Source organism: Miniopterus schreibersii, assembly GCF_964146895.1.
Source record: "Miniopterus schreibersii genome assembly, chromosome: 13".
Lineage (NCBI taxonomy): Eukaryota > Metazoa > Chordata > Mammalia > Chiroptera > Miniopteridae > Miniopterus > Miniopterus schreibersii.
Genome location: NC_138113.1, coordinates 17,985,541 through 18,010,061, shown reverse-complemented (window position 1 = coordinate 18,010,061; position 24,521 = coordinate 17,985,541). Strand labels below are relative to the sequence as shown.

The following is a 24,521-nucleotide window of genomic DNA, read 5'->3' as shown; positions in this document are numbered from 1 at the left end:
GTTAAGTCAGAGTTCTACTCAGAAAAGGTGTGGAAAATTTCTGTGCAGAAAGTTCTCTGCAGAAAAAGGGTGTAGACATACCACCCCAAGAGCTGTTGAGCCCAGGTGAGTCAGCCTAATCCATGTAAGGTCAAGTCATTGAACTAGCAGTGTCTATTTCATGACTCTGCTGCCTGAGGTTATATGGTCTCCACCTCTAGATTCCCTGACTAAAGGGGATGGATCTTAGTGACTAAAGCTTAAAGGTAGCTGGATATTATCCTATACAAAGATCCTATTTTTATTTTGGGTTGTAACATATCTTCAGGAAATCTGGATTGCAGAAGATGAATCCTTTTATAGCCATGGATAAAAAAGTCTGGCTGTAGGGATAACATGGCACAGGTCAAAGCAGATGGGCCAGTTTATCTCAGTCATGGTCAAGAGGGCAATCACCAGAGTTCCTGGGCTCCTGTAACAAGAACGCACTGCTCCCTTTGCCTAAGGATGAATATGCTATGCATTAATTTTTCTATTCTTTCAGAGTGCTGGCTATTTGTTAGACCAGGATTCAGGAAAGTAGTGCCTGCAGGCAAGATCTGGCCCACTGCTGTTTTCATACAGCTAATGAGCTAAGATGGTCTTTACATTTTTATATGGTTGGGGAAAAAAGATAATATTTCAAGGACATGAGAATTATGTGAAATTCAAGTTGCAGCCTGGCCGGACGTGGCTCAGCGGTTGAGCATCGACCTAGAATCCAGGCAATCTGGGTTCAGTTCCCAGTCAGGGCACGTGCCCAGGTTGCAGGCTCTGTCCCCAGTTGGGGGCGTGCAGGAGGTGGCCAATTGATGACTCTCATCATTGATGTTTCTATCTCCCTTTCCTTTCTTCTCTCTGAAATCAATGAAGATATATTTAAAAACAAATAAATTGCAGTATCCATAAAGTTTTATGGGAACACAGTCATGTTCATTCATTGACCTATTGTCTATGACTTTCTATGTTACAATGACAAGAGTTGAGTAATTACAATAGACTGTAAGTCTCACACAGCTTAAAATACTCTGACCCTTTATAGAAAATATTTGTCAATCCCTGGTTTAGACATGTATCTTCAAGTGTTTACAATCTTCAAAATAATTCTCTCTGAAGACCTTGGGTGCCAGGATTATTGATAGGGTTTGCAGGGCCTTAACAAGGAAGATAGTTTCTCTGTGACTCATTCTTGAGGAAGTGCTTCATGAAGCTAGGAAGCAAATTCTAGCTGAACACAGTTACGTACTTACACACTGTTGGACTTTATGAGAGAATAATGGGGAAAGCTTTTACTCTAGGGCAGTGGTTCTCATTCCTGGTTATATATTAGGACCCAAGGAGCTTTAAAACCTAATGAAACCAAAATTGCTGAGGGTGAAGCCTGGGCATTAAAATCCAAAAAACTCCCTTGCTGATTCTAGTATATAACCAGAGTTGAAAACTGTTGGAGGGTAGGGGCTGTTAGCCAGCTTAGCCTAGTTGAGACATAGTAAACATAGTTATTGAATGGATTGGCCTGGCTTATTGCTATTATAATAAAGTTAGTAGCACTCACATGTGATTCAAAGCAGGGTTCTGTTAATGTGTTTTCTAGGTTTCTCTGATCCTTTCTCTAACCAAATGACCCTATGCTGAAATGGAACTTTTCTATGAAATGGGTTCAGAAACTGCATTTTCATTTATATTAGTACCAGTAGAGGTCACTGTGCTCAGATAAATATTCATCTAAAAAAAAGGTAACGTTCAGGAAATTTCAAGTGGTATTTATCATAACTATTGAGTTGTGCCCAATACCAATGCTGCTCCAGGCATGGCCTCTGGTCACAATTATTCCTTCAAAGCCTCTAAAGCTCTATTAGGTGCATATGTAACGTTTATAATTGTTAAATCTTCTGATGTGTTAATGCTTTTATCATTGTAAAATATCTATCTAGTAATATTTCTTGTTCTAAAGTCTATTTTGTCTGATATTAAAATAGCCACTCCAGTTCTCTGATGATTACTATTTGTATGGTATATCTTTTCCATGTTTACTTTCAGCTTATTGGTATATATAGTTGGTTACTAGATCTTGCTTTTTAATTCAATCTGACAAACTGTCTTTTGGGTTGTGTAAACCATCTACATTTAATATGATTGGATTTACAGTTGTCATTTTGTTTACTATGTCTCCTGTCTTTTTCTCTTCCTCCTTCAACTGCCTTCTTTTACATTAAATATTTTTTAATCTATCATTTTAACTTCTTGATTTTTTTTTTTTACTTTAGTTTTTAGTTATTTCCTTAGTAGTTGCATCTTAATTTATCACAGTCTATTTCGGATTAATATTTTGGTAAAATGCAGAAATTTTGCTCCAATATTTTCTTTTTCTGAACTTTCCTCCCTTGTGCTCTGTATGTGTATTATAAACTCAGTGATACCATTTTATAAGTGTGGTTTTATACAATTTTATATCTTTTAACGAAGTGATGAGAAAATACTTTTTTAACTCACATATTTATCATTTCTGATATTCTTCATTTCTTTCCATGGATTTGAGTTACCATCTAATTTTTTTTCAGCATGAAGGACTTCCTCTAGTATTTGTTGTAAGACAGGTCAGCTAGCAATGAATTCTCTCATTCTTTGTGTATCTGGAAATGTTTTAATTTCACTTTTGAAGGGCTGTTTTGGGTGATATGGAGTCACTGGTTTTTAAGCACATTGACCATGTCATTCTACTGCCTCCTGGTCCATCGTTTGAGATGAGAAGTCAGATGTTAATTGTACTGATGTTCCCTGTACTGATGAGTCATTTTTCTCTTGCTTTCAGATTTTCTTTGTTTTTTTGACATTAAATAAGACATATCTAGGTGAGGATCTCTTTGTATTTATCTTTCTTGGAGTTTGTTGAGATTTCTGGATATATAGATTAATGGTTTTCATCACATTTGGAGAGTTTTCCCCCAAAATTATTGTTTTTATTAAAAAAGATACCTTTATTGATTTCAGAGAGAGGAAAGGAGGGTGGGGGGAGAGAGGGAGAAACATCAATGATGAGAGAGTCATTGATCAGCTGCTTCCTGCACGCCCCCAACTGGGGATGGAGCCCGCAACCTGGGCGTGTGCCCGGCCGGGAATGGAATCGAGATCTCCTGGATCATAGATGGATGCTCAACCACTGAGCCACGCCCAGCCGGGCCCAAAATTATTTTTTGAAATATTTTTCTCCTCTCCTTTTTGGACTCCCATTGCACTTGATGTTGTCCCACACGCCTCAGGTCTTTTCTCAGTTTTTCAAATTTGATAATTTCCATTAATCTATCTTGCAGTTCTGCTATCTTGAATCTGCTTTGGAGCCTCTCTAGAGAACTTTTCATTTGTTATTGTAGATTTCAGCCTCAGAATTCCACTTGGTTCTTTTTTATAATCTCTAGTATTTTGGTTATTATTTTTTAAATCTTGTGTTTATTTTTAAGCTCAGCTTTCTTGAGGGTTGCCCTGTGTCTGCATAGGTTAGTGGTCAGCCATTAACTGGACAGAAACACCTCAACCAGTCAGGTTTTTCCCCTCTGCTGATGTATCTGTGTAGGTAGAGAGTAAATTCAGTGTTTAGGTTGTTTTCAAGTCTGTCCTGGCTTTACTTTTTGCTGAGCCCCTCTTTATTTTCTCTGCACCTGCATGCCCTCAGAGTTGGCCAGGAGTGTGTGAATAGGTTGTACCCTCTTCTATGCATGTACTCGGCATGATTAGGCAGAGCCTGCTTGCTCTGATCATGACTGCAACCTCAGGCTAACAGAGCCATCAGCCCTCCGTGCTCGCATAACAGAAATCATTATACTTCCATTGCACTGATAAGGTTTTTGGACATGGGTATGACCCACCACTCCAAACTGAGTGAGCTCCCCATCAACCACAGCAACCTGCTGGGCCTCATGTTCTGTTTTGTCCTGGCAGAACACAGTGACTGAGCTGGGAAAGTAAGGGGAATGGGAACAGCCTCAGGTAAGAACACCAGTTTCCCACTGTTCCTACCCAAAGTTCAGCCGTTTTTCAAACAGAAACACATCTCAGATTGTTGTATGTTTTTGGTCAGTTTCCAAAGCAACAAAATTGTCTTGTCAGTTTTTCCCTCAGCATTATAGTTGCCTTTTTGAGGAGAGGATTTGCTGAGCACCTTTCTTGGCTACAGCTGAAGTGCTACCCAAAGCATCTGAGACTTTAATTATAATTTGGGTAATTGGAGAAGTTGGAACTTAGAGGGAGAAGATAAATACCTTGATTGGAAAAGGTTTGCACTCCTGTCAAAACTGCCCAGATAGCCCCTTGCAAACTGGTGATCCAATTGTTTAATAGTTAGAATTGGTAATGGGACCTGGCTAGGGAACAGGGTATATGTTGTGTTTCCCTCCTGTCTTCTGGTAGTCTTGTATTTTCTCATGTTCTGCTTTTTTTTTTAATATGTCTTTATTGATTTCAGAGAGAGGAAGGGAGAGGGAGAGAGAGAGAGGAAACATCAATGAGAGAGTCATTGATCAGCTGCCTCCTGCACGCCCCTGACTAGGGATCAAACCTGCATCCCGGGCACGTACCCTGACCAGGAATTGAACCCCGATCGCCTGGATCCTAGGTTGACGCTCAACCTAGGGCTCATGTTCTGCTTTTCACAAACTATCCATTTATTCATTGACACTAATTTCCTTTAGTCTGATGAGGTTGGACTGCCATAGTCACAATTTAACCTCCACAGCATGGCATCTTAGTCTTTATAGCAGTGTTTGTGCAATTATTTAATAGTACATCTTTCTTGTTAGGCAAAATGAGTGGAAATTGGAATAATGAAAATCCTACGGCTAATGATAAGAACTTAATGTCCTATGAATTTGAAACAGGATTCCACAGATCATTGAGTGAAATCAGTGAATGCTCACCTGTGAAGGATCAGAACTCAGAACAATAAAGCACTAACCTGGTTGTGGGTGGGGGTGTGTGATAAGGAAGGTTTGGACTCCTAGGGACTCCTTATTCTTGGGAGGGAGTGTATATTGCGCTTTAGTGGATATTTGCATTTTCAACCAGGCTGTATTTACATGTTTTTCATACTAAATACCATGTTTGTTTTCACCATCTCACATGAGCAAAGCGTCCAGTTGTTAGACTGTAAAATTGTTTCTTGCTGACACCTTCAGTGATTTCATCATAAAATGCTACAATTATGCTCATACATCATACTCTACGTGTCTCATAACTATGTAGTATCTTTTCTCAAGAACATCAAGTTCTCTTTTATGTGTGTGTTTCATGAAAAAGAATAGACTGGTTACCATCACCAAAGATCAATTTCTCTCAAATTTTACCTTCATCAGACTTATGGCTTGACAATCAAACAAACTTTGCCTCTTTATTGCCTTTCATAACACAAAATACCAGTAATTTTCACTGTCCTAAAGTTGAATATCCTTATTTGGGTTACTCTAGGCTAGGCTTATTATAAAAACAATTCTTTTTTTAGAACAGAGGAAAACTTTGCCTTGTAAGTGAGAAATCAGAGGCCAAGTGAAATCAGATTGTCTGCCCACAAAGTAAATGCCAGAAGCAAAGTTAGTACTAGTTCAGGGCTCCCAGCCATGTGACAATGCAATTCTGCATCACTGAATTGCTACTGTTGGTCTTGTCTCTCTCAGAGAGACTGTGATACCCCCGAGGGAACATACTTCATCTTAGACATTACCTCTTAATTCCCTTAATAGACACAGCAGAGAACTGTCTGCAAAATAGGTACTCAGAAAATCCATGTTGAAATGAATTAAAAAATAAACACTATCTTTGGTTTATAGTGGTTGCTAAGAGAGAGGAAGTCTGGGAAGCTCACCAGGCTACCAGTTAGGTCGCTTTCCAGCTTTCCTCTAGGAAGATGCTGGCACTCGTACTGGAGAGCATAGTAGAACCCAGAACACACCATATCCTTGGTCCACTTACTAAAGATCCATGCCTGACAGATTTAAAGATAAGTGAGGAAATGGAGTCTTTGAAGGTGTAGGTTTTTATATTTTATTTCAATTGATTGCTAGTATATAAAAGATACATTTCTTTAAAAATCACCAACCCAAACCCATCACTGATTCAACTCTTCAGGAAAAGAGGGAGCCCCAGCTTCATCCACATCATACAACATTTGTTCCAGGTGCAATGTGCAATCCTCAGGTAAGGCCCTCTCCTCACACTGACACAGCTCCTGACTCCATGGCTTCCTTTCTTCCATACTTTGGCTGGGCTGGACTTTATCAGTTAACTTCAAAGGCAGAGAGTCAAAATTACAGATTCTTTCCTGGACACTAAGTCACACCACTTCTAAGGCTCAGAGGCAGTTAATCAAACTCAGACTAATGCTTTCTATAAAAGTGAATCTGGGAAGAAAGGCTGGCTCTAACAGATAAGGCTCAGCCCCTGCTTTGCCCATGAGTGACCCCAGGAATGCTCAGCAGACAAGGGGAGCAGAGAAGGCGACTTGAATTCACATGACCTGACCAAGTCCTGGCTAAAATTGCTCCCAGCTATGTACCTTTAGGGGGTCACTTACCTTCTTTAAGCGTCAGCCCCCTCACTTCTCACTCATCTACTGCCTTACCTAGGCAGAGAGGTCTATCTGCCAGCAAGCTGAGTGAACTAATGTGACCTTTGAAAATTCCAAAGAGATGCTCAAGGGCAAGGAGGTAGAGAAGGGAAAAAAGGTGAGTGAGAGAGTAGGCTCAATGAAAGGTGTGGAGATGGAGCCAACAGAGCATGGGGGTCGAGGCACTATTTCTGGGCTAGGGTTAGGGCTTGGATAATGATTGGTGTCTGGGTCCTCTTAGCTACACAGAATAGGGCTGGTCATTAGACCTGACCTGGAGCCAGTCATTGGAAAGGAGATCAGTAGACTGGTTATCATGACAGCTACCATTTGTATGATTTTAATTCACAGGATCACTTTAAAGCCTCTAAATCTTCATCTCATCTCTGAATAGGAGACAGGCTGCAGAAGGCGCTCCCAGCCTGGCCCTGGAGCAGATCATATTTCCACACCTTAAGCCACAGAAAACTTGAACCAAGTGGTGTGGTCATACTCCTCACCAGGCCTCAGCAGCACGGGAGGAAAGTGGGGCTGTGAAGGGGAACAAACACAGGTTACACTCTGCCAGCCCAGGTCGCACCCTTACCCAGGATGGTTTCTGGACTGGCTTTTAGACCAGCCCTGTGCACCAGGTGGCAATGTGAGAACTGTTTATTATTGGTTTCCCATGAGAGAAAGAATGTGAGCCAGAATGAAAATCCACTACATCAGTAAGCACACGTCGTAGCAAGACGTTCTTGAAGGAATCTGTGTGTTGATTTATATTCTGGTGCAAGCTGCAAGAGTCTTATCATATAGGGCACTTTGCAGAGCATTCATTACCCTAGGAGATAGCTAGAAAAGAGAGTTATGAGGAAGCAAATAGGAAGAGAAGACATGAGGGATCATCTTAAAAGTGCAGAAAACGAGTAGGTACTGATGAGAAACACTGAACAAAGGCTTTGAAGGTACAAAATAGATATTTTAAAAAACATGTAAATGCCATGCTAGTAACTTGGCTAAGTGTTTCCTGTGTCTATCATGACTTGGAGAAGAGAACACACATGGACTTTTGAATCACAACTGACTCGAGTGTCATGACCTCTATCATATAGTGTGACCTTGGACACACCACCACTCTTAACAGGCCGGCCTGTAGCTTTACCTGATTGACCGCATCAGGCCAGTTCTGGGTCTCGAGGCAGAAACCAGAGTGCTTGGGATAGACGGCTCCGCTCTTGCCCTTCAGCGAGCCGTCCAGGAAGTTGGCCGTGTAAAACTGGACCCCGGGCTGCGTGGTGTACACCTCCAGGACCCGCCCGCTTCCGGCGTGAAGGACCCTGGGGATAAAGCCAAACCGCACAGAGGCCCGGGGTGGGAAAGCAGGCGGGGCCGGGCAGCCGCTGGGAGGCAGCTTTGAGACAGGAATTGGGCCCAGTCACAGAGCCAGGACAAGATAAATGGAGACAAAGGTGGGATTAGCATCACGGGGGCTTCTCACAGCCTCCTGGGCCGGGCATTCGGGGGAGGCTTTGAGAATCTTCAACAGCAAGTTCTCTCTCTGACTTTGGTTTCTCTGGGGAAGGACAAACTCACCCCAGCCAGATGCATGCATGTGTGTGCGTGCAAGCGTGTGCATGTGTGTATGTGTTGGGGCAGCCAGGTTGTGGGGAGGCAGTTTTAGAGCCCCAGAGGTGCTGCGATTCTTTCTCATAAAGAGCTGGAGCGCTCTGCTCAGCCTGGCAAAGCAACCAGCTGTTTTTCGAAAGCGACACTTCCCTACATTAAAGGCCCCCCGCCCTGGGACTAGAGAGGCCTGTGCTCTTTAGTCGGCTCTCCCCACATCTGCTGAGGTTCCTGCTAGATTCACTATTTCCTGCCCCCCCCCGCCCCCCCAAACCAGGCCTCTGCAGAGGTGAGTACCTACCTGGTCCTGTACTTGGAGTCAAAGGGATATAGGTAAAGAAAGCCTGGGTCTCACAGTCTCCGAGAAGTGAAACATCCCCACAGTGTGTAGCCAACCAGGAGGTCAGGGAAAGAGGCTTGGGAATGGGAGGTTTGGCGAGAAGGCGGGGTCTCCTCAGGTGAGGGCAGCTGGGGGAGGAGTGTGAGCCGCGGGCAGAGGGGAGAAGCAGGCTCGAGCTGAGAGGACACAGTTGGGGCCTTGGTGCTGGGCTCCCGGGTAAGGCGGCTTCTAAGTTTTCTTTCTCTTAGAGTTTGAATCATTTTGTCTGCGCCATTGAAGATGCATTCATTCCACACACATTTATGGATCATTTGCTAGTGCCAAGCATGGCTTAGGTGTTAGGCAGAGGCAGGGATTCACAGAGATAAGCTGGCAGAAGGGACTCAGGACTTAGTGAGGGGGGAGCGTGCACACAGTGCCTGCAGGGCCGCAGAGGTGCAGCCTGCAGCCTTCCGTGGACGTGGGCAGGGCAGAAATCACAGGCCAAGGAAGTGCAAGGGCTCTGGGAGTTTAAAGAAGGCGGAGTGTCTTCAGTCAGGAGGCATTAGCGCTCCTAACAGAAAATGGGCCTTATAGAGCAGGCAGAGATGGACAGCAACGGGGTGCCAGGCAGGGGCACAGGGATCATGGCATGTGGGGAGGGGGACTGGAAAATTCTGCAGAGCTCGCCCATGGAATACAAGCTTTGGAAAGACATTGGCTGTGGTGTTTGGTCCCTGTAGCATAGTAAATGGTATTCACGAAGACAGAGGAGAAGCTCCTCAAGTAGGGGTTGCTGTCTCCTCTACTGAGGCAGGAAGTACAAAGTACCTACCGCGCACAAAAGTGCTTTTCCTTAGATCCCTTCAGACAGAAATTGTGATCAAAGCCATCAATGTGGAACTCCTGCAGGTGTCTCCCAAGCTCCACGGGCTTCCTCAGGTCAAATGCAGTTCCTTGCACCGGAGCAACTTCTCCTGGTGGGAAGAGGCAGGGAAAAGGGTGGCAAATGCCCAAATCAAATCTTTTTACGTGGTGGTCTAAAGACCCGCTGGTTCTACCCTCTCAGCCTTCACTTTGATTTGTAAAGGAGACGGGAGCCCAGATCCTAAGAAGGAGAATGAATTGCTAGATTTTTAAAAATTGTAAGATGCTATTGATTGCAAATGTAGTTAGTCATAATATTCAGAATCATTCACATGTGAAAAAATACAAAGATCAAGAAAACACATCATTTCCATTAAGGGCCAAGTAGGATACGGGATGACGATTGTCCTAACCATTGAGTCAGTCACTTTGTTGACATTTCTTGCTTTAGTGCTGCAGGAGCCCAGGGCTCTCCACCAGCTGAGTTATATGTTCTCCCTAAACCGGGGCCATCTGCTCTCAGACTCAGCTGAAGGGTCTTTTCATTTGGTTTGCCCACCCGCCCCACTGGGTGCTGGTCTGCTCCGCAAGTGGTTGCTACTGCGGGTTGATTTCTCCAGTCTAATGTGCCTTCCTGCACAGGGCCCAGGAAACGAAAGCTCGCGCTGCGCAGATTCCGTGGCAGGTGGGGCTCAATGAGATTTGGGACCTGTGGTCCCGATGTGGGCACAGGCAACTCAGACTCTGAACAGAGGTCCACGGGGTGGGGCACATCCTCTTCTAAGTACCAGTCCAGGCAAAGGTGGCACGGCCCTGGGACGACGGCTGTGCCAGCAGCTTCGGCGCCAGAGACAGGCAGCCGTTCCCATGGGAACCTGACCCTGAGGGGTGAACGTGGACACTGTTTCTGTCCGTTTACCGCACAGCCTTTCACCCTTCCCGACAGTCCTGGAGGCTAGCTGTAGCCCTTCATGGGTCCCCGTCGTCTCAGCTGCGAGGCGCACTCTTCTCTGCCGCCGGAGCCCCACGGCCTAGACCGTGCAGTCGGTTAGGGTCTGCACGTCTGCGCCGGAGCTCCTGCGCACAGGACCGTCTCAGGAGGGTTTGGGGAGGTGATTCTCTTCAGGAAAACAACAAAGAACAACCTGGCATCAGCAGGTTGGTGTATCATGACATGTCTATGGCCCCATTCATAGACGGTAAGTAAGGCTTCAGAAAAGCTGGGGGGCCACCGAGCACAGGGCCTGCGTTGCTGCTGGGCGCCCTTCCAGCCTGTCCCACAGGCCGCGCTGCCGGAAGGCCGGAGGATGGCGTCTCTGGTGGGCTCTCCGCCCGGACAGGGCTGGTGGCCTCTTCTCCCCCGTCAAGGATCTGGGGGCATCCGAGTGCTTCCCTCCTCCCCGCCTCCTCCCCCATGCCCAGGTCTTCTGGAGGCCCCCACTCGGGGATGGTGGCGGCTGCTTTTACCCCAGGCTGGAGACCTGTCTGTGCCACCTCGGGCGAAGCGGAATGTGTAAGACCAGGCTTGTCCAGCTCCATGTGCTGCTTGAGGAAGTCATGTGATGGTGTAGTTATTTCTTTTATGTTTTCCTTGCTTATTTCTTCTTATTTGGTTTTCATAAAAATCCCCCGGTTGTAAGAGTATATTAAATATATTTGAAAGAGGCAAGTAATAGCAATGATATCGTTATATTTTTACTATGCTTATGCATCTGTTATACATATATAACCTTTCAGGCTGTGGCCGATGCTCTAATCACTGAGAAAACCCGCTCAGGCTGCCCTATGTTTGTTTCCTTCCTCCCTTCCTTCCTTCCTTCCTTCCTTCCTTCCTTCCTTCCTTCCTTCCTTCCTTCCTTCTTTCTTTTTTATTTTTGTCTGTTGTTTTTTCTTTTGTTTTTTTATTTTTACTATTATTTTTTAAAAGTTTTGTTCTGTTTTCTTTATGAGCTTAGAAATGCTCATTTTTTTGGTGAACTTTCATTGTGAATTGCATCCTTTATCATTATAAGATGTTTTCTTTTATATAATTTAATTATTTTTGTCCAGAAATCAGCCTTTACTGATGTTAAGATTGAGACCCCTGCTACTGGGGCTTTCGTTTGCTTGGTGTGCTCTTGAATTCTCATAGTTTCAACCTTTCTCAGTCACTTGGTTTGTACACAGCATTCCGGTGGGTTTTGCCTTGTGATTCCATCTGAGAGACTTTGTTTCTATGGCATTAGTATGACATATATATGCTCTAAGTGTTCTTAGTTTGCTTTCTGTGTTTATGAATTCTAGTTACTGCTTTTTAAAAGTCTTTTACCATATGATCTGTGCGTGTGTGTTTCTGATCATTTAGAAAGTGTGTTTTTGCTTTAGTGGTTACATCTATATGTAACTAACTTGAATATAATATGCTTCATATTCTGTTTCTTAGACTCTGCCTAGCTTCTCCTTCCTCCCCTTTTTTCTCTTTTCTCTTTGCTGAGTTGGGTTTCTGACGCTTTCAAAGTATTTTTAACAAGGGCACTTTTGTTTTCCAGTAGATGGTGCTAGAGATACAATATAAAGGTTATAAAAGAAACGTGGACCTCATCTGAGTTCAGGCTCAGTCCTCTAACCCCTCATCTATTCTGGAAGAATTAATGGTTGAACTTTTTGGATCTCTAAGGCCAAAGGCCAAATCTTGGTCGTGACCCACCTGGGCCCTATTGTCCTGTGAAGTCTAGGTGACCAACCACCTCCCACAGTGACTTTTAAAAAGGCAACACTGTTTCCTTATGAAACAGTTAGACTGGGAAAAAGAAGCAACTGTTCTCATGGGCCCAAGATTTTAATTTTACCAATCCATATGCTAAGTGGTACTTTATGTTTTCTTCTCTTGTATGGTGTTCACAATATTTAGTTCTTCCTAAAGCTATACTTGGCTCAAAGTCTAACCCTTACGACAGTCCCAATGTGATTGCTTAGGTCAGACAAGATTACTTATTTCTCTTGACATGGAAAAAAGAAAGTCGTGGAGTGTTCATGACTTAAGGACCCAGGGCATGTTTCCAGTCTGTTTACCTGATACTGATCAATCTACGAATCAGTGTTTACCTTAGCTTTTCTCTCTGCAAAAGGAAGCTGCTATTATTTGCTGCCTACTGTACATGGAAATATTTGATCCATGTTTTGCTTGAACGTATACAGGAGGATGACATACGTAAAAGGGCCGAATTTTGGGATAACATATATAACAGAGAGCGGAGGCTAGAGGGGGTAAGAACTTCAAGAACGGCAGGGACGTCCTGACTTAAAAAATGAGAAACTTGGGATAATTCTAAGATGAGATTTTTGCCAAATGAGAGAAAAGGTTCCAATCTCTCTTTTCCAACCTCATGCCCTGCCACACTCCTTCATGTGCCTAACGGTTAGACATAGAAAACTTGGAATTCGTCCCCAGATTCACCCTGTCTTTGGGGCCTTGCTCATAACCGGAATGTCCTCTGTGTGCCTCCGACACCCACCACACTCGGGCAGAGCCCACGGGAGCATTTCAGAATACCCTGGCCCCAGCCCGTCTGGCTCAGGGGACAGAGCGTTGGCCCGTGGACTGAGGTGTCCCAGGCTTGGTTTCGGCCGAGGGCACATCCCGCTTGGCCGGGGCGAGTGCAGGAGGCAACCAGTCGATGTGTGTCTCTCACATCGATGTCTCTGTCTCTCTCTTTCTTTCTCTCTCCCCCTTCCACTCTCTGAAAAGCAATGAAAAAAAATAGCCTCTGGTGAGGATTTAAAAAAAAGAAAAAAGAATACTCTTTAATGCCATTTCCTTGGGGAAGGGCTGTCACCTCCACAGTGAGAACTAATCTTCTTTTCTACTTTGTTTCCATCACACTTTAAACATGCACTCCCCCCAAACCTTCATCACATTATGGCATAATTATAGAATTGTGTCAATCAAGCTATTTGTCTACAAGGAATGTGAGCTCCTAGAGGGCCAGGGTTGTGTTCTATTTATCTCTGTACCCTCTGGGCATAAAGCAGAGTCTTTCTGGATGGAAAAACTGATGAGTGAATGAAGTAAAGGCTCTAAAAAACAGGATCAAGTGTGCATGGTGTAGCACCCGGTGACAAAGTCAGAGTGAAAGGTCCAGAAAGAGCCTCAGGAATTACCTCATCTAGTCCCTTCACTTTGCAGATGACGAGGCTGGCTGGGGTCCAGCTAAAGGGACTTGCCCAAGGTGACACATCCTCCTCGTGTCAAAGTCTCCAGTGCCTACTCAAGCGCTTCCACTTCACCCTGGAGTGACCTGGTTACAGCCCCTTCCACCTCCACCCCCAAATGCTCTTGGTTTTTCTCACTAATGTGCAGTTCTAACTTTGTGCTCTGGTGCTAAGAATAGAAGGAGATGTCAAAATAGCTCTCTCTGCAGCGCTGAGTGCAGAGAAAGCGAGGCGGAAATGGAAAGGGTGCCCTCAGAGAGGATGTCGCATCACCAGACTTTGGCTTTGAAGCCACCAGAGAGCTGGGGTGTCAGCAGAGAGGAGCTGTTTCCTAAAGAGGATGATGTCTCCTCCTGCGGATGGGCTGGGTGTGCGTTAGGTCTGAGCAGCAATGCCCAGTGGGGGGTGGGCCCCGGCCCAAAGGTCAGGGCACAGGAGCAGCGGGAGGCGGATTTCTGCTTCACCTTTTCGGGGAAAGTCTGACAGCAGCCCCACTAAGGACCCACTTGAGGTTACTGTCATGGATTTAGAGTGAGACCAGTAGCTGCCTACTGGGGGGAGGGTGGGTATTAATCAGAGTTGAGTTTTGTTAGGAGAATACAAAGAAGGAGGGGGCAGGGAGTTGAGAGCATATGCAAAGGGGTGATTCGAATGATGGACTTGTGACCGAATTTGGGGGGCGTGAGGTCGTGAGGAAGCGAGGGATGGTGAAAAGGTGGTAAGGTCTTAGATTATAGGTTTTTGTAGCACTGAAGGATTATTGGAGCTGATAGACTTCTTAAATAGTGATCATGGAAGGCTGCGATAAGAGGTAAAGACAAAGTCAAGGGTCCGACCCAGTGACCATAGGAGTGAGCATTGAGAAGGGTAGAAGATAAGGTCATTGGAAGAGAGGATGTCAAGAAGCTGAGTGAGCGGGTGAGCTTCCACCTAGGATCCAGGAGACTGAGGTTCGATTCCCGGTCAGGGCACATGCCCAGGTTGTGGGCTCGATCCCCAGCAGGGGGTGTGCAGGAGGCAGCCGATCAGTGACGGCTCGCTCATCACTGATGTTTCTCTCTCTCTCTCTCCTGTTCTCTTCCTCTATCGGAAATTAATAAAGACATATTAAAAAAAAAAAAGAAGCTGAGTGAGAGGTCAAGGTGTCATCAATGTAAATAATGAAATAATCAAGAATTATGACAAGAGTGGTAGAGTGACATGAGCAAGGAATAAGAAGTGACTTGGGCCCCAGCTGCCATGCTCTAAGGAAGCTAAGTCACATCATAGGCCATGTGTAAGGTGTTCAAGCTGACAGCCCCACCCAAGTCCCCAACCCATAGCCGACATCAGCTACCAGACATGTGAGTGAATGAGCCTCCTGATGAGTCCAGTGCTCAGTTCTGATCTTCCAGGAGAGGCCCTAGACATCACATGTTGAGGCAAAATACTGTGTTGGTCTAAATCCCTGACCAACAGAAACAAAGAGAATAAATGAAGTGTCGAAATAATTTATTATATAGCAATAGATAACTAGCATACTGACTTTGGATGTTCTCACTTCTTAGCACTGACTTGACAAGTCCTGGCAGGAGGTTAACATGCCCCTTCTCCACCCCCCTTTCAACATAGAAGTGCTTTTAAATGATTCTACCTTAAGGACACTAATCCTTGCAATTACTTTTGGATAGGGAAAAGACAAATACAAATTTGTTAGGTTACTCACTTTTTAGCATCTTTTATATACCAGGCATTAAATTAACCTCAGGGAGTCTAGAATCTGGTCAAAGAGACACACACAGAATAAAAACTTACAGGAGAGTGTGACAGGGCAGTGAGGGGCACTCAGGAGCTCTGGCGGAGCAGGGAGACGCAGCACCTAGTGCAGCCGCGGGGCTCAGGAAAGGCTTTCCAGCGACAGGGCAGAAGCCTGGGCTTGAAGGGAAGTGGGGATTGGCTAACTGGACAGGGCACAAGCACAGGAATGGACTCCTGCCACCCGTGATGTTGTGCTTGGGGCACAGGCAAGATGCATTTATATTATGCATATTCCATGGGCTCCTAGCTCTGATTTAATTTTGGGGGCAAAAGACTTAGGAAACGGAGTTGAAGGTGAATTAGTTCTTGTGGATTCCTGACCAAACACTAACTCAGTGAAATGGCTTTTTTGCAGCATCTGGGCATGAACACTTCCTCAGTGTCTGACTGAGAAAAATTCACCTGGGGTGATTTTTAATTCAAAGCTTTTAATTTCCCATCATCTGAAATAGCTTTTTTCTCTGCCTGGTGGCCCTCATGCCTGACTCTCTGAGAAGATGAACAGATGGTCACTGCAAGAGTCACCAGTTCTCTAAGTTCATTCATTTTTAGTCCCTTCCTTCCTGGCAGGTCCCTTTCTATCTCATTTTCACACAACCCAATAACAGCATTGCAGGAATAAAATCATAGCTCTGTCAGACAGTCCTTAGGACAGGGAAGTCCTATTTAAAATAATAATTAACAATTATTTTGTAAACAGAGAAAAAAAAAGGGGGGGGAAATCTGGCATAGGCTTCTAGAAAAATTGGGGAGGTAGGAAGAAAATTTCTCCAATATTTTTTTTCTCCCTTAAAAAAGCAATATTAAAAAATATAAAGTATATTATTTAAAAATTATTTTCTATAATTTATCCTATATTTTGATTTATAAATCTAGGTGCAGCATCTTAGAATTTAGATAAACTTACTAACTGACCTTGGGTAAGTTTGTATGCCTCTGTAAGATTCAATTTCCCCATTTATGTACTGGAGTTAATATTGATATTTACCTAATACAGATATTGTGAGGTTTACTTGATAGGATGCTATGAAGGAGGTCCTATATGTAGGCTAGAATCTGACACATCTCTGTCTCTCTCTCTGTCTCTCTCTCACTCACACACACTCCAGAAATAGAGAACAGAGACCACAATTGTTCATTATAGCATGAATCATTCATGCAAAAGAAACGTGCATTCCTGCCTCTAGGGGGCATTGCCATTTTCATTTAAAAAATTCAGGTGTTTTGTTTTTGAAGCTTCTTTTCTTAGTGATTTTAAAATCTAGAGCAATGGATTGTAAACTGGTTTTTTTAGTCATGGGCTCCTTTGAGCATATTATAAAAGTTATGGGCTCTTTCTCCAGGAAAATGCATACACACGTACAGAATGCTCCCAGGCCCTCCGAAGCCCAGCCCACGAGCGCCTGGTTACGAACCTCGGGTCTCCAGGCTGGTGAATATGTTCTGCCTACACTGCTGCTCAGCACCAAACAAGTTGCCCTCTCGTGACCTGATACTGAAATGCACATTTGGAATGAGGCAGTCACATGTCCTTGGGGTTTGGTGAAGAAATGCAGGCTGGGAGGCTACCAGAAGGTTCCTCCTATTGCAACGAAGGCTTCGCATAACACATCAAGGCCTCCTGTTTGTGATTCCTCCTTATTCTTGTAGCACGTACAACAAGCTGTCACGTGAAAGGCACAGAAGCTTGTCTTAATCTGAGCAAATCAGCAGCTTTCAGAAACTGCAGGAAAATGAAGCATCAGAGGAAGTGGAAATTGCCCCTAATGACAGCTCAGAAAATGGGGCTGATTAGGCAACTGTGTGTCCCTGCGTTACAGCGGATAGCAGGAGTCACGATCGCCAATTACTGTCTTCAGCCTTCCAGGAGCACCCTGTTCACCTGTTTGGCAGCTGAACTCAGTAGATATTGGAATGGATTTTAAAGCCAGGCACTCCTGGATTTAAATCCTGGCTTTCCTTGCTGTAAAAATTTGTGGAGGTTGCTCAGCTTCTCTGAACCTTGCTTTCCTCATCTGTCAAATGCGGATAAGAAGGGTATCTACCTCATGGGATTATGGAAATTAAACAAGATAAGGCATGTAAGGTGCTCAGCGCCCTGCCCAGTCTGTAGGAGGCCCTCAGCAATACAGCTTCGAGTATGCACTGTAGCCGAGGGGGTAACAGCAGACATTGGACTCAGGGAAACCTGGCTTCACCAATCGCCTGTTTAACTTTGTGCAGACTGCCTGACCTCTCCAAATGTCTGCTTCTTCAACTGAAGCATAATACCTATTTCAAAAGGCAGTTCAACATGCTCAGTGCCTGGTACATATTAAACACTGAGTAATGACGGCGATTAGAATGATAATAATAATAACAACAGTTAATAGTTGCAAAGTTCTTACTAAATGCCAGGAACTACTCTAAGCACTTTACATGTATCACCTCATTTAATCTTTGCAACAATGAGATAGGTCCGATATCATCTCCACTTTACACATGCAGACTGCAGAGCTCAAATTAATTGTCCAAGTTCACGGAACTGGTAAGGATTTAAACTGCTCATGTTCTGAGTCCATGCCCTTAACTACTGTGCTTTCCTCATGATAATGCATCAAAATCAGTCCTTTTAAACAGCCATTCAAGGTCATATCAAGGACACGGACCCACTTCAGTAAGGTCAGAGGCATTTTCCATTTCTGGCTGGATGCCCTCGCCTGCCCCCATCAGTTTCCATGGCACGCAGGGGCACCCAGGCCCCAAAGCAGGCAGAGTGCTAGGGCAAGCTGTGAGACCAAGACCGCCTTCTCCAAATCCCTTTGACTCCACCCAGCTCAGTCTGCCAATGGCTGTGAAGGCTCTAGTGTGAGAGGGGCAGCCCCTCCGCATGACCACAGGGACAGACAGTGTTTGGGGTTTGCTTGATGGTTACAAAAGGGCAGAAGAATTTCCCCGCATGCTTGTTTTGCTGCTTCACAGCAGCTCAGGCAGGCTCCAGCGACAATCGTGTGATTGGGGAACTCAGGCTCATGGTAGACCCAAGGCCTTTTCTCCTCTAAGAACAAGGTTCCCACAGCCACAGTTCACAGGAAGACAAGAGGAACACCAGGGACAGGTGGCCGACATCCTGACACCATGAAAAGGCTGTTAATTGAATATAGCCAAATTATGTTAACGGCGAGGGGTCAAAGAAGGGAACCAGTAAAGGAGAGAGGGGAGAAACCAGTCCAGCCTTTCTGGTCAGTTGGCACAGTGGCAGCACCTAGGAATGGCTTTATGTGGGGGGTTTAGCCCCTCTGATCTCCATCAGTGCTCTTCCTTCTTGCAAATTTCCCCAAATAAACATGCAATCTAAGTTTCAGAGTGTGCCCCAGTCCCCCTTTTATGAAGACTGCTGCCCCAAGCTCCCCCTACATAGAAATGTGGGCCCCATCACAGCAGCTCGGCCTTCTGTGGTTCAGGGGGAGCACAGAAGTCCTGTGTTTGCAGGTGCAGTCGGAGGCTGGGAGCCTCACGTGCGGGGCCAACCTTCTAGATGTCACCCTCTGCACCATGTGACTGTTATCCTCTCTGGGATGTGTGTTCTGCAGTCCCTACATTCTACTTGTTCTTTGCATCTGGCCTGCCCCAGAGGGTCAATTCCACAAACCACAAATATAGGAGCTCTGTCCTGGGGAGAATTCTGGAATGGAGACCTGAAAGGGAGGAGGAAGCATGCCCACCAGGAGCCAGACACAGGTATATTCAAATACAAGTCTTTCCCAGCCACCTGCCAGGCTTCTCTGACCGAGTTACGAGGCTGGTGTCTCAGCGAACTTCCCAAGCTTCTGGGGACTGAGCACCTGGACCAGAGCGAGCAGAATCTGTAAGGAGCTGTCCAGTGGCCTCTGGACTGTGGGTGATCTAGATGAAGATATAGAAGATATTCTTCTCCAACTAAGACAGACAGCAGGAAAGTGAAACTGGGAGGCAGTCCCTCGGGTGGCAGAACCAGGAATCCAAAAGACAGCGCAGAGTGGAGGTAAAGCGCTGATGACGGCAAGGGGAGATTTATGGATAACAGCAACAGAAAAGGCCCTGCACTTGTGCCCCAAAAAAACAAAAATGAAAACGAAAAACAAAGGACACTGCCTAGGTTTAGATTGTAACGCTACACCTGGGCACAAAACAATCTTTTAAGATTCCACTTCCTCACTTATCCAATTAGGATAATATAGCCCCTGCTCATAAAGTTGTCATGAGGATTAAAACAGCTAATGGAGGCAAACTGCTTAGCACAGTGATGACAATGACCATGATGGTGATCCTGATGGTGACAGCTAATGATTAGACGGCTCCTGGAGAGCGCTTCACACCCAGGCAGTCTGGTTCTGGAGCCTGGGCCCCTAACCGTCCTGTTATACTAACTCCCATAAATGTTAAGTCTAATGACTGCAATTATTACTGACTAGGGAGATGTGGCTGAGCCCCAGCATGTGTGAAAATGACTTTAAGGATGTGGTTGGCAGTCAGTTCAATAGGAGTCATGTAGAATGTAATGAGGTGGAGACAGTTTTCGGTTGCTTTTTTCAGTACCGGCATCACAGGCAGTGAGACACGCAGAAGCGGGATCAGAGAAGAACCAGATGGTCAATTCGTGGCATAAGAAGAATAGTCAAGGACCTGGGGAGGTGCTGCCCAAAGAAGAAAAGACTTGGGGGTCATGGTAGCTGCCTTCGACGGCCTGGAGCCTACTCTGCTGGGATCCAAGAACTAGCCCAAGTGGGGCTCAGCTCTAGGGAGACAGATTTCAGTTCAATATCAGAAAGGCATTTCTGATGAGCTTCGTGTCCGAGAGGCACCGGAGTGCCGGCAGGGCCCACCGTTCTGGGATTCAAATACTGGACAAGTGGGTGGTGGTTGGAGAAGATAAGGTCCTTTCCAACTGTGACATTCCAGGGCTTAGGGCCACTGGCTCATGGGACAAACATAATGAAGCAGGTTGTTCCCTTGAGGGACACACCATAATATTTGGTTATTTCATTCCTCCCTCTTTTTTAAGTCATATTTCTAGCTTGTCTTATCTATGGAGGCCATTGGCTGAGAGCAGCTCTTTGCAGAATGACCCACAGACAATGGCTTTTGATAAGAGAGGGCCAGAGTTGGGTGTGTGAAGTGTGGAGCGGGGGAGAGAAATAAAGGTAGTTAAAGGGGCAGGAGGAGGAAACAGGGTTGTTGAGGAGGGGAGCAAATGGGGACAAATAGGTGCCAAAAGGAAAAAGCAAAAAGGGTCACGTGAGGCTAGACGGAGCTTTGTAGAGCCTTTTAAATAGCTACTCAAGCCCAGCCAGCGTTGCTCAGCAGTTGAGCATCGACCTAGGATCCAGGAGATCGGGGTTCGATTCCCAGTCAGGGTGCATGTCTGGGTTGCGGGCTCAATCCCCAGTAGGGGACGTGCGGGAGGCAGCCGATCAATGATTCTCTCATCACTGATGTTTCTCTCTCTCCCTCTCCCTTCCTCTCTCTGAAATCAATAAAAATATTTAATAAATAAGTAAATAAATAAATAGCTACTCAAAGTGTGGACCCAGCACCACATCCCCTAGGGATCCTTACAAACATGAACCCAAAGGCTCCATCCCAGGCCAACTGAGCCAGAATCTGCATATTAACAAGTTCCCAGGTGATCTGTGTGCACATTACAGGTAAAAGGCACTGATGTGGAGTCATCTAAGGGAGACCCAGGCTCAGATGTGCAATGCATTCATCTCAGCAAAGAAAGGGAGGGGAGGGATGCTGGGGCAATGGGAAGAGCACTGGAGCCTGGTCTCCATGGGGACGGCCCAGCTGTGCTTCCAGCCCAGCTGTTCCAATTATGTTTCCTATCTAGTCAGGTTCAGAACAGCCGGGCAAATCTGCACAAGGAAGCCAGAGTAATGGGGCTCGCGGCCACAGGTAGTCATCTGACACCTAATTAAGCCATCTTGGTTAAATCACCTCTAGGATGCCTGTTATTATTTTAGGAAATAACATAAAGATAATTAACATAAATGATAATTAAAAGTAACACCCTGGGTGGGAATTTTGACTTCATTCCAGTGGTTGGCAAGTGAAGCACCTTGGGATTTTTGGTGAAGTAACATTTCTATAAACGTTCACAGATCACACAGCGTCAAAGCTTGTCTCTGCTGCAGTTTTCCCCTTCCTCTGCTGAGGCTTTCTGGGTCTGCCGCTTTATTCTACTGCTGGTTTTTTTTTCCTTTCCACTGAGTATTTTCTGATTTTACTTTGACTTGCAGTGGGGGAGGGCGTGCTAAACCCAGTTACTTGGTGTTTTCAGGTGAGGAGACAATTTTACTTCACAGTTGGGCAGAAAATTTTCATGCAGGAAATTTTTCCAGCCTAGACTCCCATCAAGATGGCACCCAGGGATTTGCGGCCATCTGAAAGTTGTACCCACGGTCTGTCTGCAGCCTTCCTGTTAGAGCTGCCCTCCTCCTGAGTGCCGCCCTGTCCTCCAGGTCCGCAGGGCCCCCGCCATGGCATCCATCAGGTCCCTCATGTCCTTCACTACCTGCCACTCGGTTAGTGACACTCTCATTGACTCACCTTACACCCTGTTCTGCTACCCCTCCCACCTGACGAAACCCCAACTTTGGATCATCCCACAATCCACCTTCTCAGCTCCTCACTCCATGCTGCTGGGAGAAACTGGAGAAAACCCACGGGAGCACCAACTGAGGCCACAGCCAACCAGGGTCTCGTTCCTCACCTGGATTCTCAGTACCGTCACACAAACATTTCACTTGACCTCAGCCAGCCCTAAAAAACCTCTTCCTTGGTCCTACATCTCCACCTTACGGAGGCACCTTCTCTTGTAACTTTCACAAAAATTTTAAAAAATATGTTTTTATTGATTTCAGAGAGGGGAAGGGAGAGAGAAAGAGACAGAAACATCAGTGAGAGAGAAGCATGACCAGCTGCCTCCTGCACGCCCCCTTCTGGGGATTAAGCCTGCAACCCTGGCAGGTGCACTGACCGGGAATCGAACCGGTGACCTCTTGATGCACAGGACTACTCTCAGCCAACTGAGCCACACTGCCTGGGCCCTTTCACAAGGTTTTGAAAGCACATTCAATGCCAGTGGCTTTTAGATGTGCAGATTCCCGGGCCCTGTGCTAAAGCAAATGAATCAGAATCACCGGGGTGGGGCCTGGGCTTCTGTGTCCAAGGAAGTCGCCTTGGCTCAGAACTGCTCATCAGCTGCACTCCCTCCCTCCCCCTCCTCACTTTCAGTTACTCCTCCAACTGTCACAGTCTGCCACCAGCCCGCTCTGTGAAACGGGGTCCGCGGGAAGAGCCCCGATAGCACATGTGCTCCCTGTTTTGGCCTCTCTGGGATAGTGATGTTCTTGGTCACTCCTAGACTTCTGGCCACCCTTTCTCTCTCTTTGCCTTTTCCTCTGACCATTTCCTTTGGCACCTTTAATGTGAGCCTTTCTTGCACCTTACATACTGCTGGTGGTTTTCTCGGGTTCCCCTGGGTGGGATCCTCAGACCACTTACTGCTCTTTTCAACGTAAGGCTCCTCCCTGGAAAGTCCACATGGCTTCCTCTACAAAGTACATGCTGATCTCATTTCTCTCCTAACATTGTGTCCATCTGTCCAATTGCTTGCTGGACATCACCTGGATGCCCCACAGGCACCTTAATCTCAAATATTTTCTAGACCAAACCCCTAGCTCCCCCAGTCCCTCCCTGCCCCCATCTTCCTCCTCTGTTTATGACTCACTTAGTATCTCCATTTCTACTGCCCAAGAGCTGCCTGAGAAACCTAGGAGTCACCATACAGCCACACTGTTCCTTCGTCTACTGCATTCAATTCAGGCCTCCTGATTTTACCTCTTAAATACTGTTATAAAATTATGTTTTTTCCATCTTCCCTCTAGTTTAGGTCCTCAGCTCTTGCTTGGACTACTAAAATAGCCTCTTCACTGGCCTTCAGTCAAGCCCTAGCTCCAACAGTTGCTGAGCGGTATTTCTAAAACGCCAGTCTTGCTAGGGCAATCCCCTGGCTTGAAACACTTCAAAGCACTCCATGATGTAAAGATAAGTCCCAGCTCCTTGGATGGCATAGGAGGTCCACCATGAATGCATTCAACTGCAGGGCTGAGACCAGGGTGCAAGTGAGGACCTAGGGTGCAAAATTTAAGGACACACTCTCAGGTGCTGACCCAGCAGGTACACAACCCTGAGAGTGAGTGCTGCCTTAAATTTTGCACCCTAGGTGTTGCATGTCTCACCCTAGCCGCCACCCTGCCCAACTGCTTCTCTACCTTTTTGGCTCAACAGCCCACCCCCACTCCCACATTCTGTGCTTTAGTAATTTCACTCTCCTTGTTGCTAGATCTTTACAGACACTAAGAACTGTCTCGCAGCTCAGGGTAATCTCGAGAAAACCTCCTCTACCCTTGCCTCTGTGCTTCCTTAGTCCCCTGGGCATTATCTCTATCATTGTCCTGACCACATTGGATAGTCTTCTTCTTCTTTTTTTTTTTAAATGTATCTTTATTGATTTCAGAGAGAGGAAGGGAGAAGAAGAGAGATAGAAACATCATTGATTGGCTGCCTCCTGCATGCACTCCACTGGGGATCAAGTCCACAACCTGAGCATGTGCCCTGACCAGGAATTGAACCTCGATCTCTTGGATCCTAGGTCGACGCTCAACTGCTGAGACACACCCGGCTGGGCTGGATGGTCTTTTAGTGAGGTCTGGGCACATGAGAAGCTTCTCAAGTGCAGAGATAGTGTTCAGTCATCTATGCCCAGTGCCTGGGGCAGCATGTAGCAACCAGTATCTGCTCCACAAGTGTTAGCTGAACTGTATGCAAGTCTGTTCCGAGAACTCACTTGAGTCAGCCTTCCAGCCCACAGTGCAAAGCCCACAGTTACCTCTCAGCCCCTTCACAATGACCTCTAATGACCCTAAGGATAGCTGTGCAGCAGGTATGAACTAGGGCCAGCTCCTGTCCAGGCAGGGGCAAGAGGTTGTTAAACCATCAGCTCTCCAAGGGTGGTAGTTAGAGCTCCAGCAAATAACTCTCCTGACACATTTACTTGATGTTAGTCTAAAATGTTCATAGCAATTACACAATGCCTGGCCAAGTGCT

At 45.8% G+C, this 24,521-nt stretch overlaps 1 protein-coding gene across 3 annotated transcripts in view; it reads right to left on the bottom strand.

Moving 5' to 3' along the window:
* Nucleotides 1–6,031: 6,031 nt before the first annotated feature.
* GALM (galactose mutarotase) overlaps nt 6,032–24,521 on the bottom strand; it is a 40,945-nt gene continuing 22,455 nt past the window's right edge. Inside the window, exons 5-8 of one of the 3 annotated variants that reach the window (XM_081156602.1) lie at nt 9,370–9,511; nt 7,755–7,929; nt 7,063–7,141; nt 6,032–6,289 (exon numbers count right to left, since the gene is read on the bottom strand). In XM_081156602.1, the coding sequence (XP_081012728.1) occupies nt 7,064–7,141; nt 7,755–7,929; nt 9,370–9,511 (395 nt within the window). In that variant the 3' untranslated portion in view covers nt 6,032–6,289; nt 7,063. Of the gene's footprint in view, nt 7,142–7,754; nt 7,930–9,369; nt 9,512–24,521 lie in introns of all 3 variants that reach the window. The other 2 variants (XM_081156601.1, XM_081156600.1) reach the window with 2 other exon arrangements.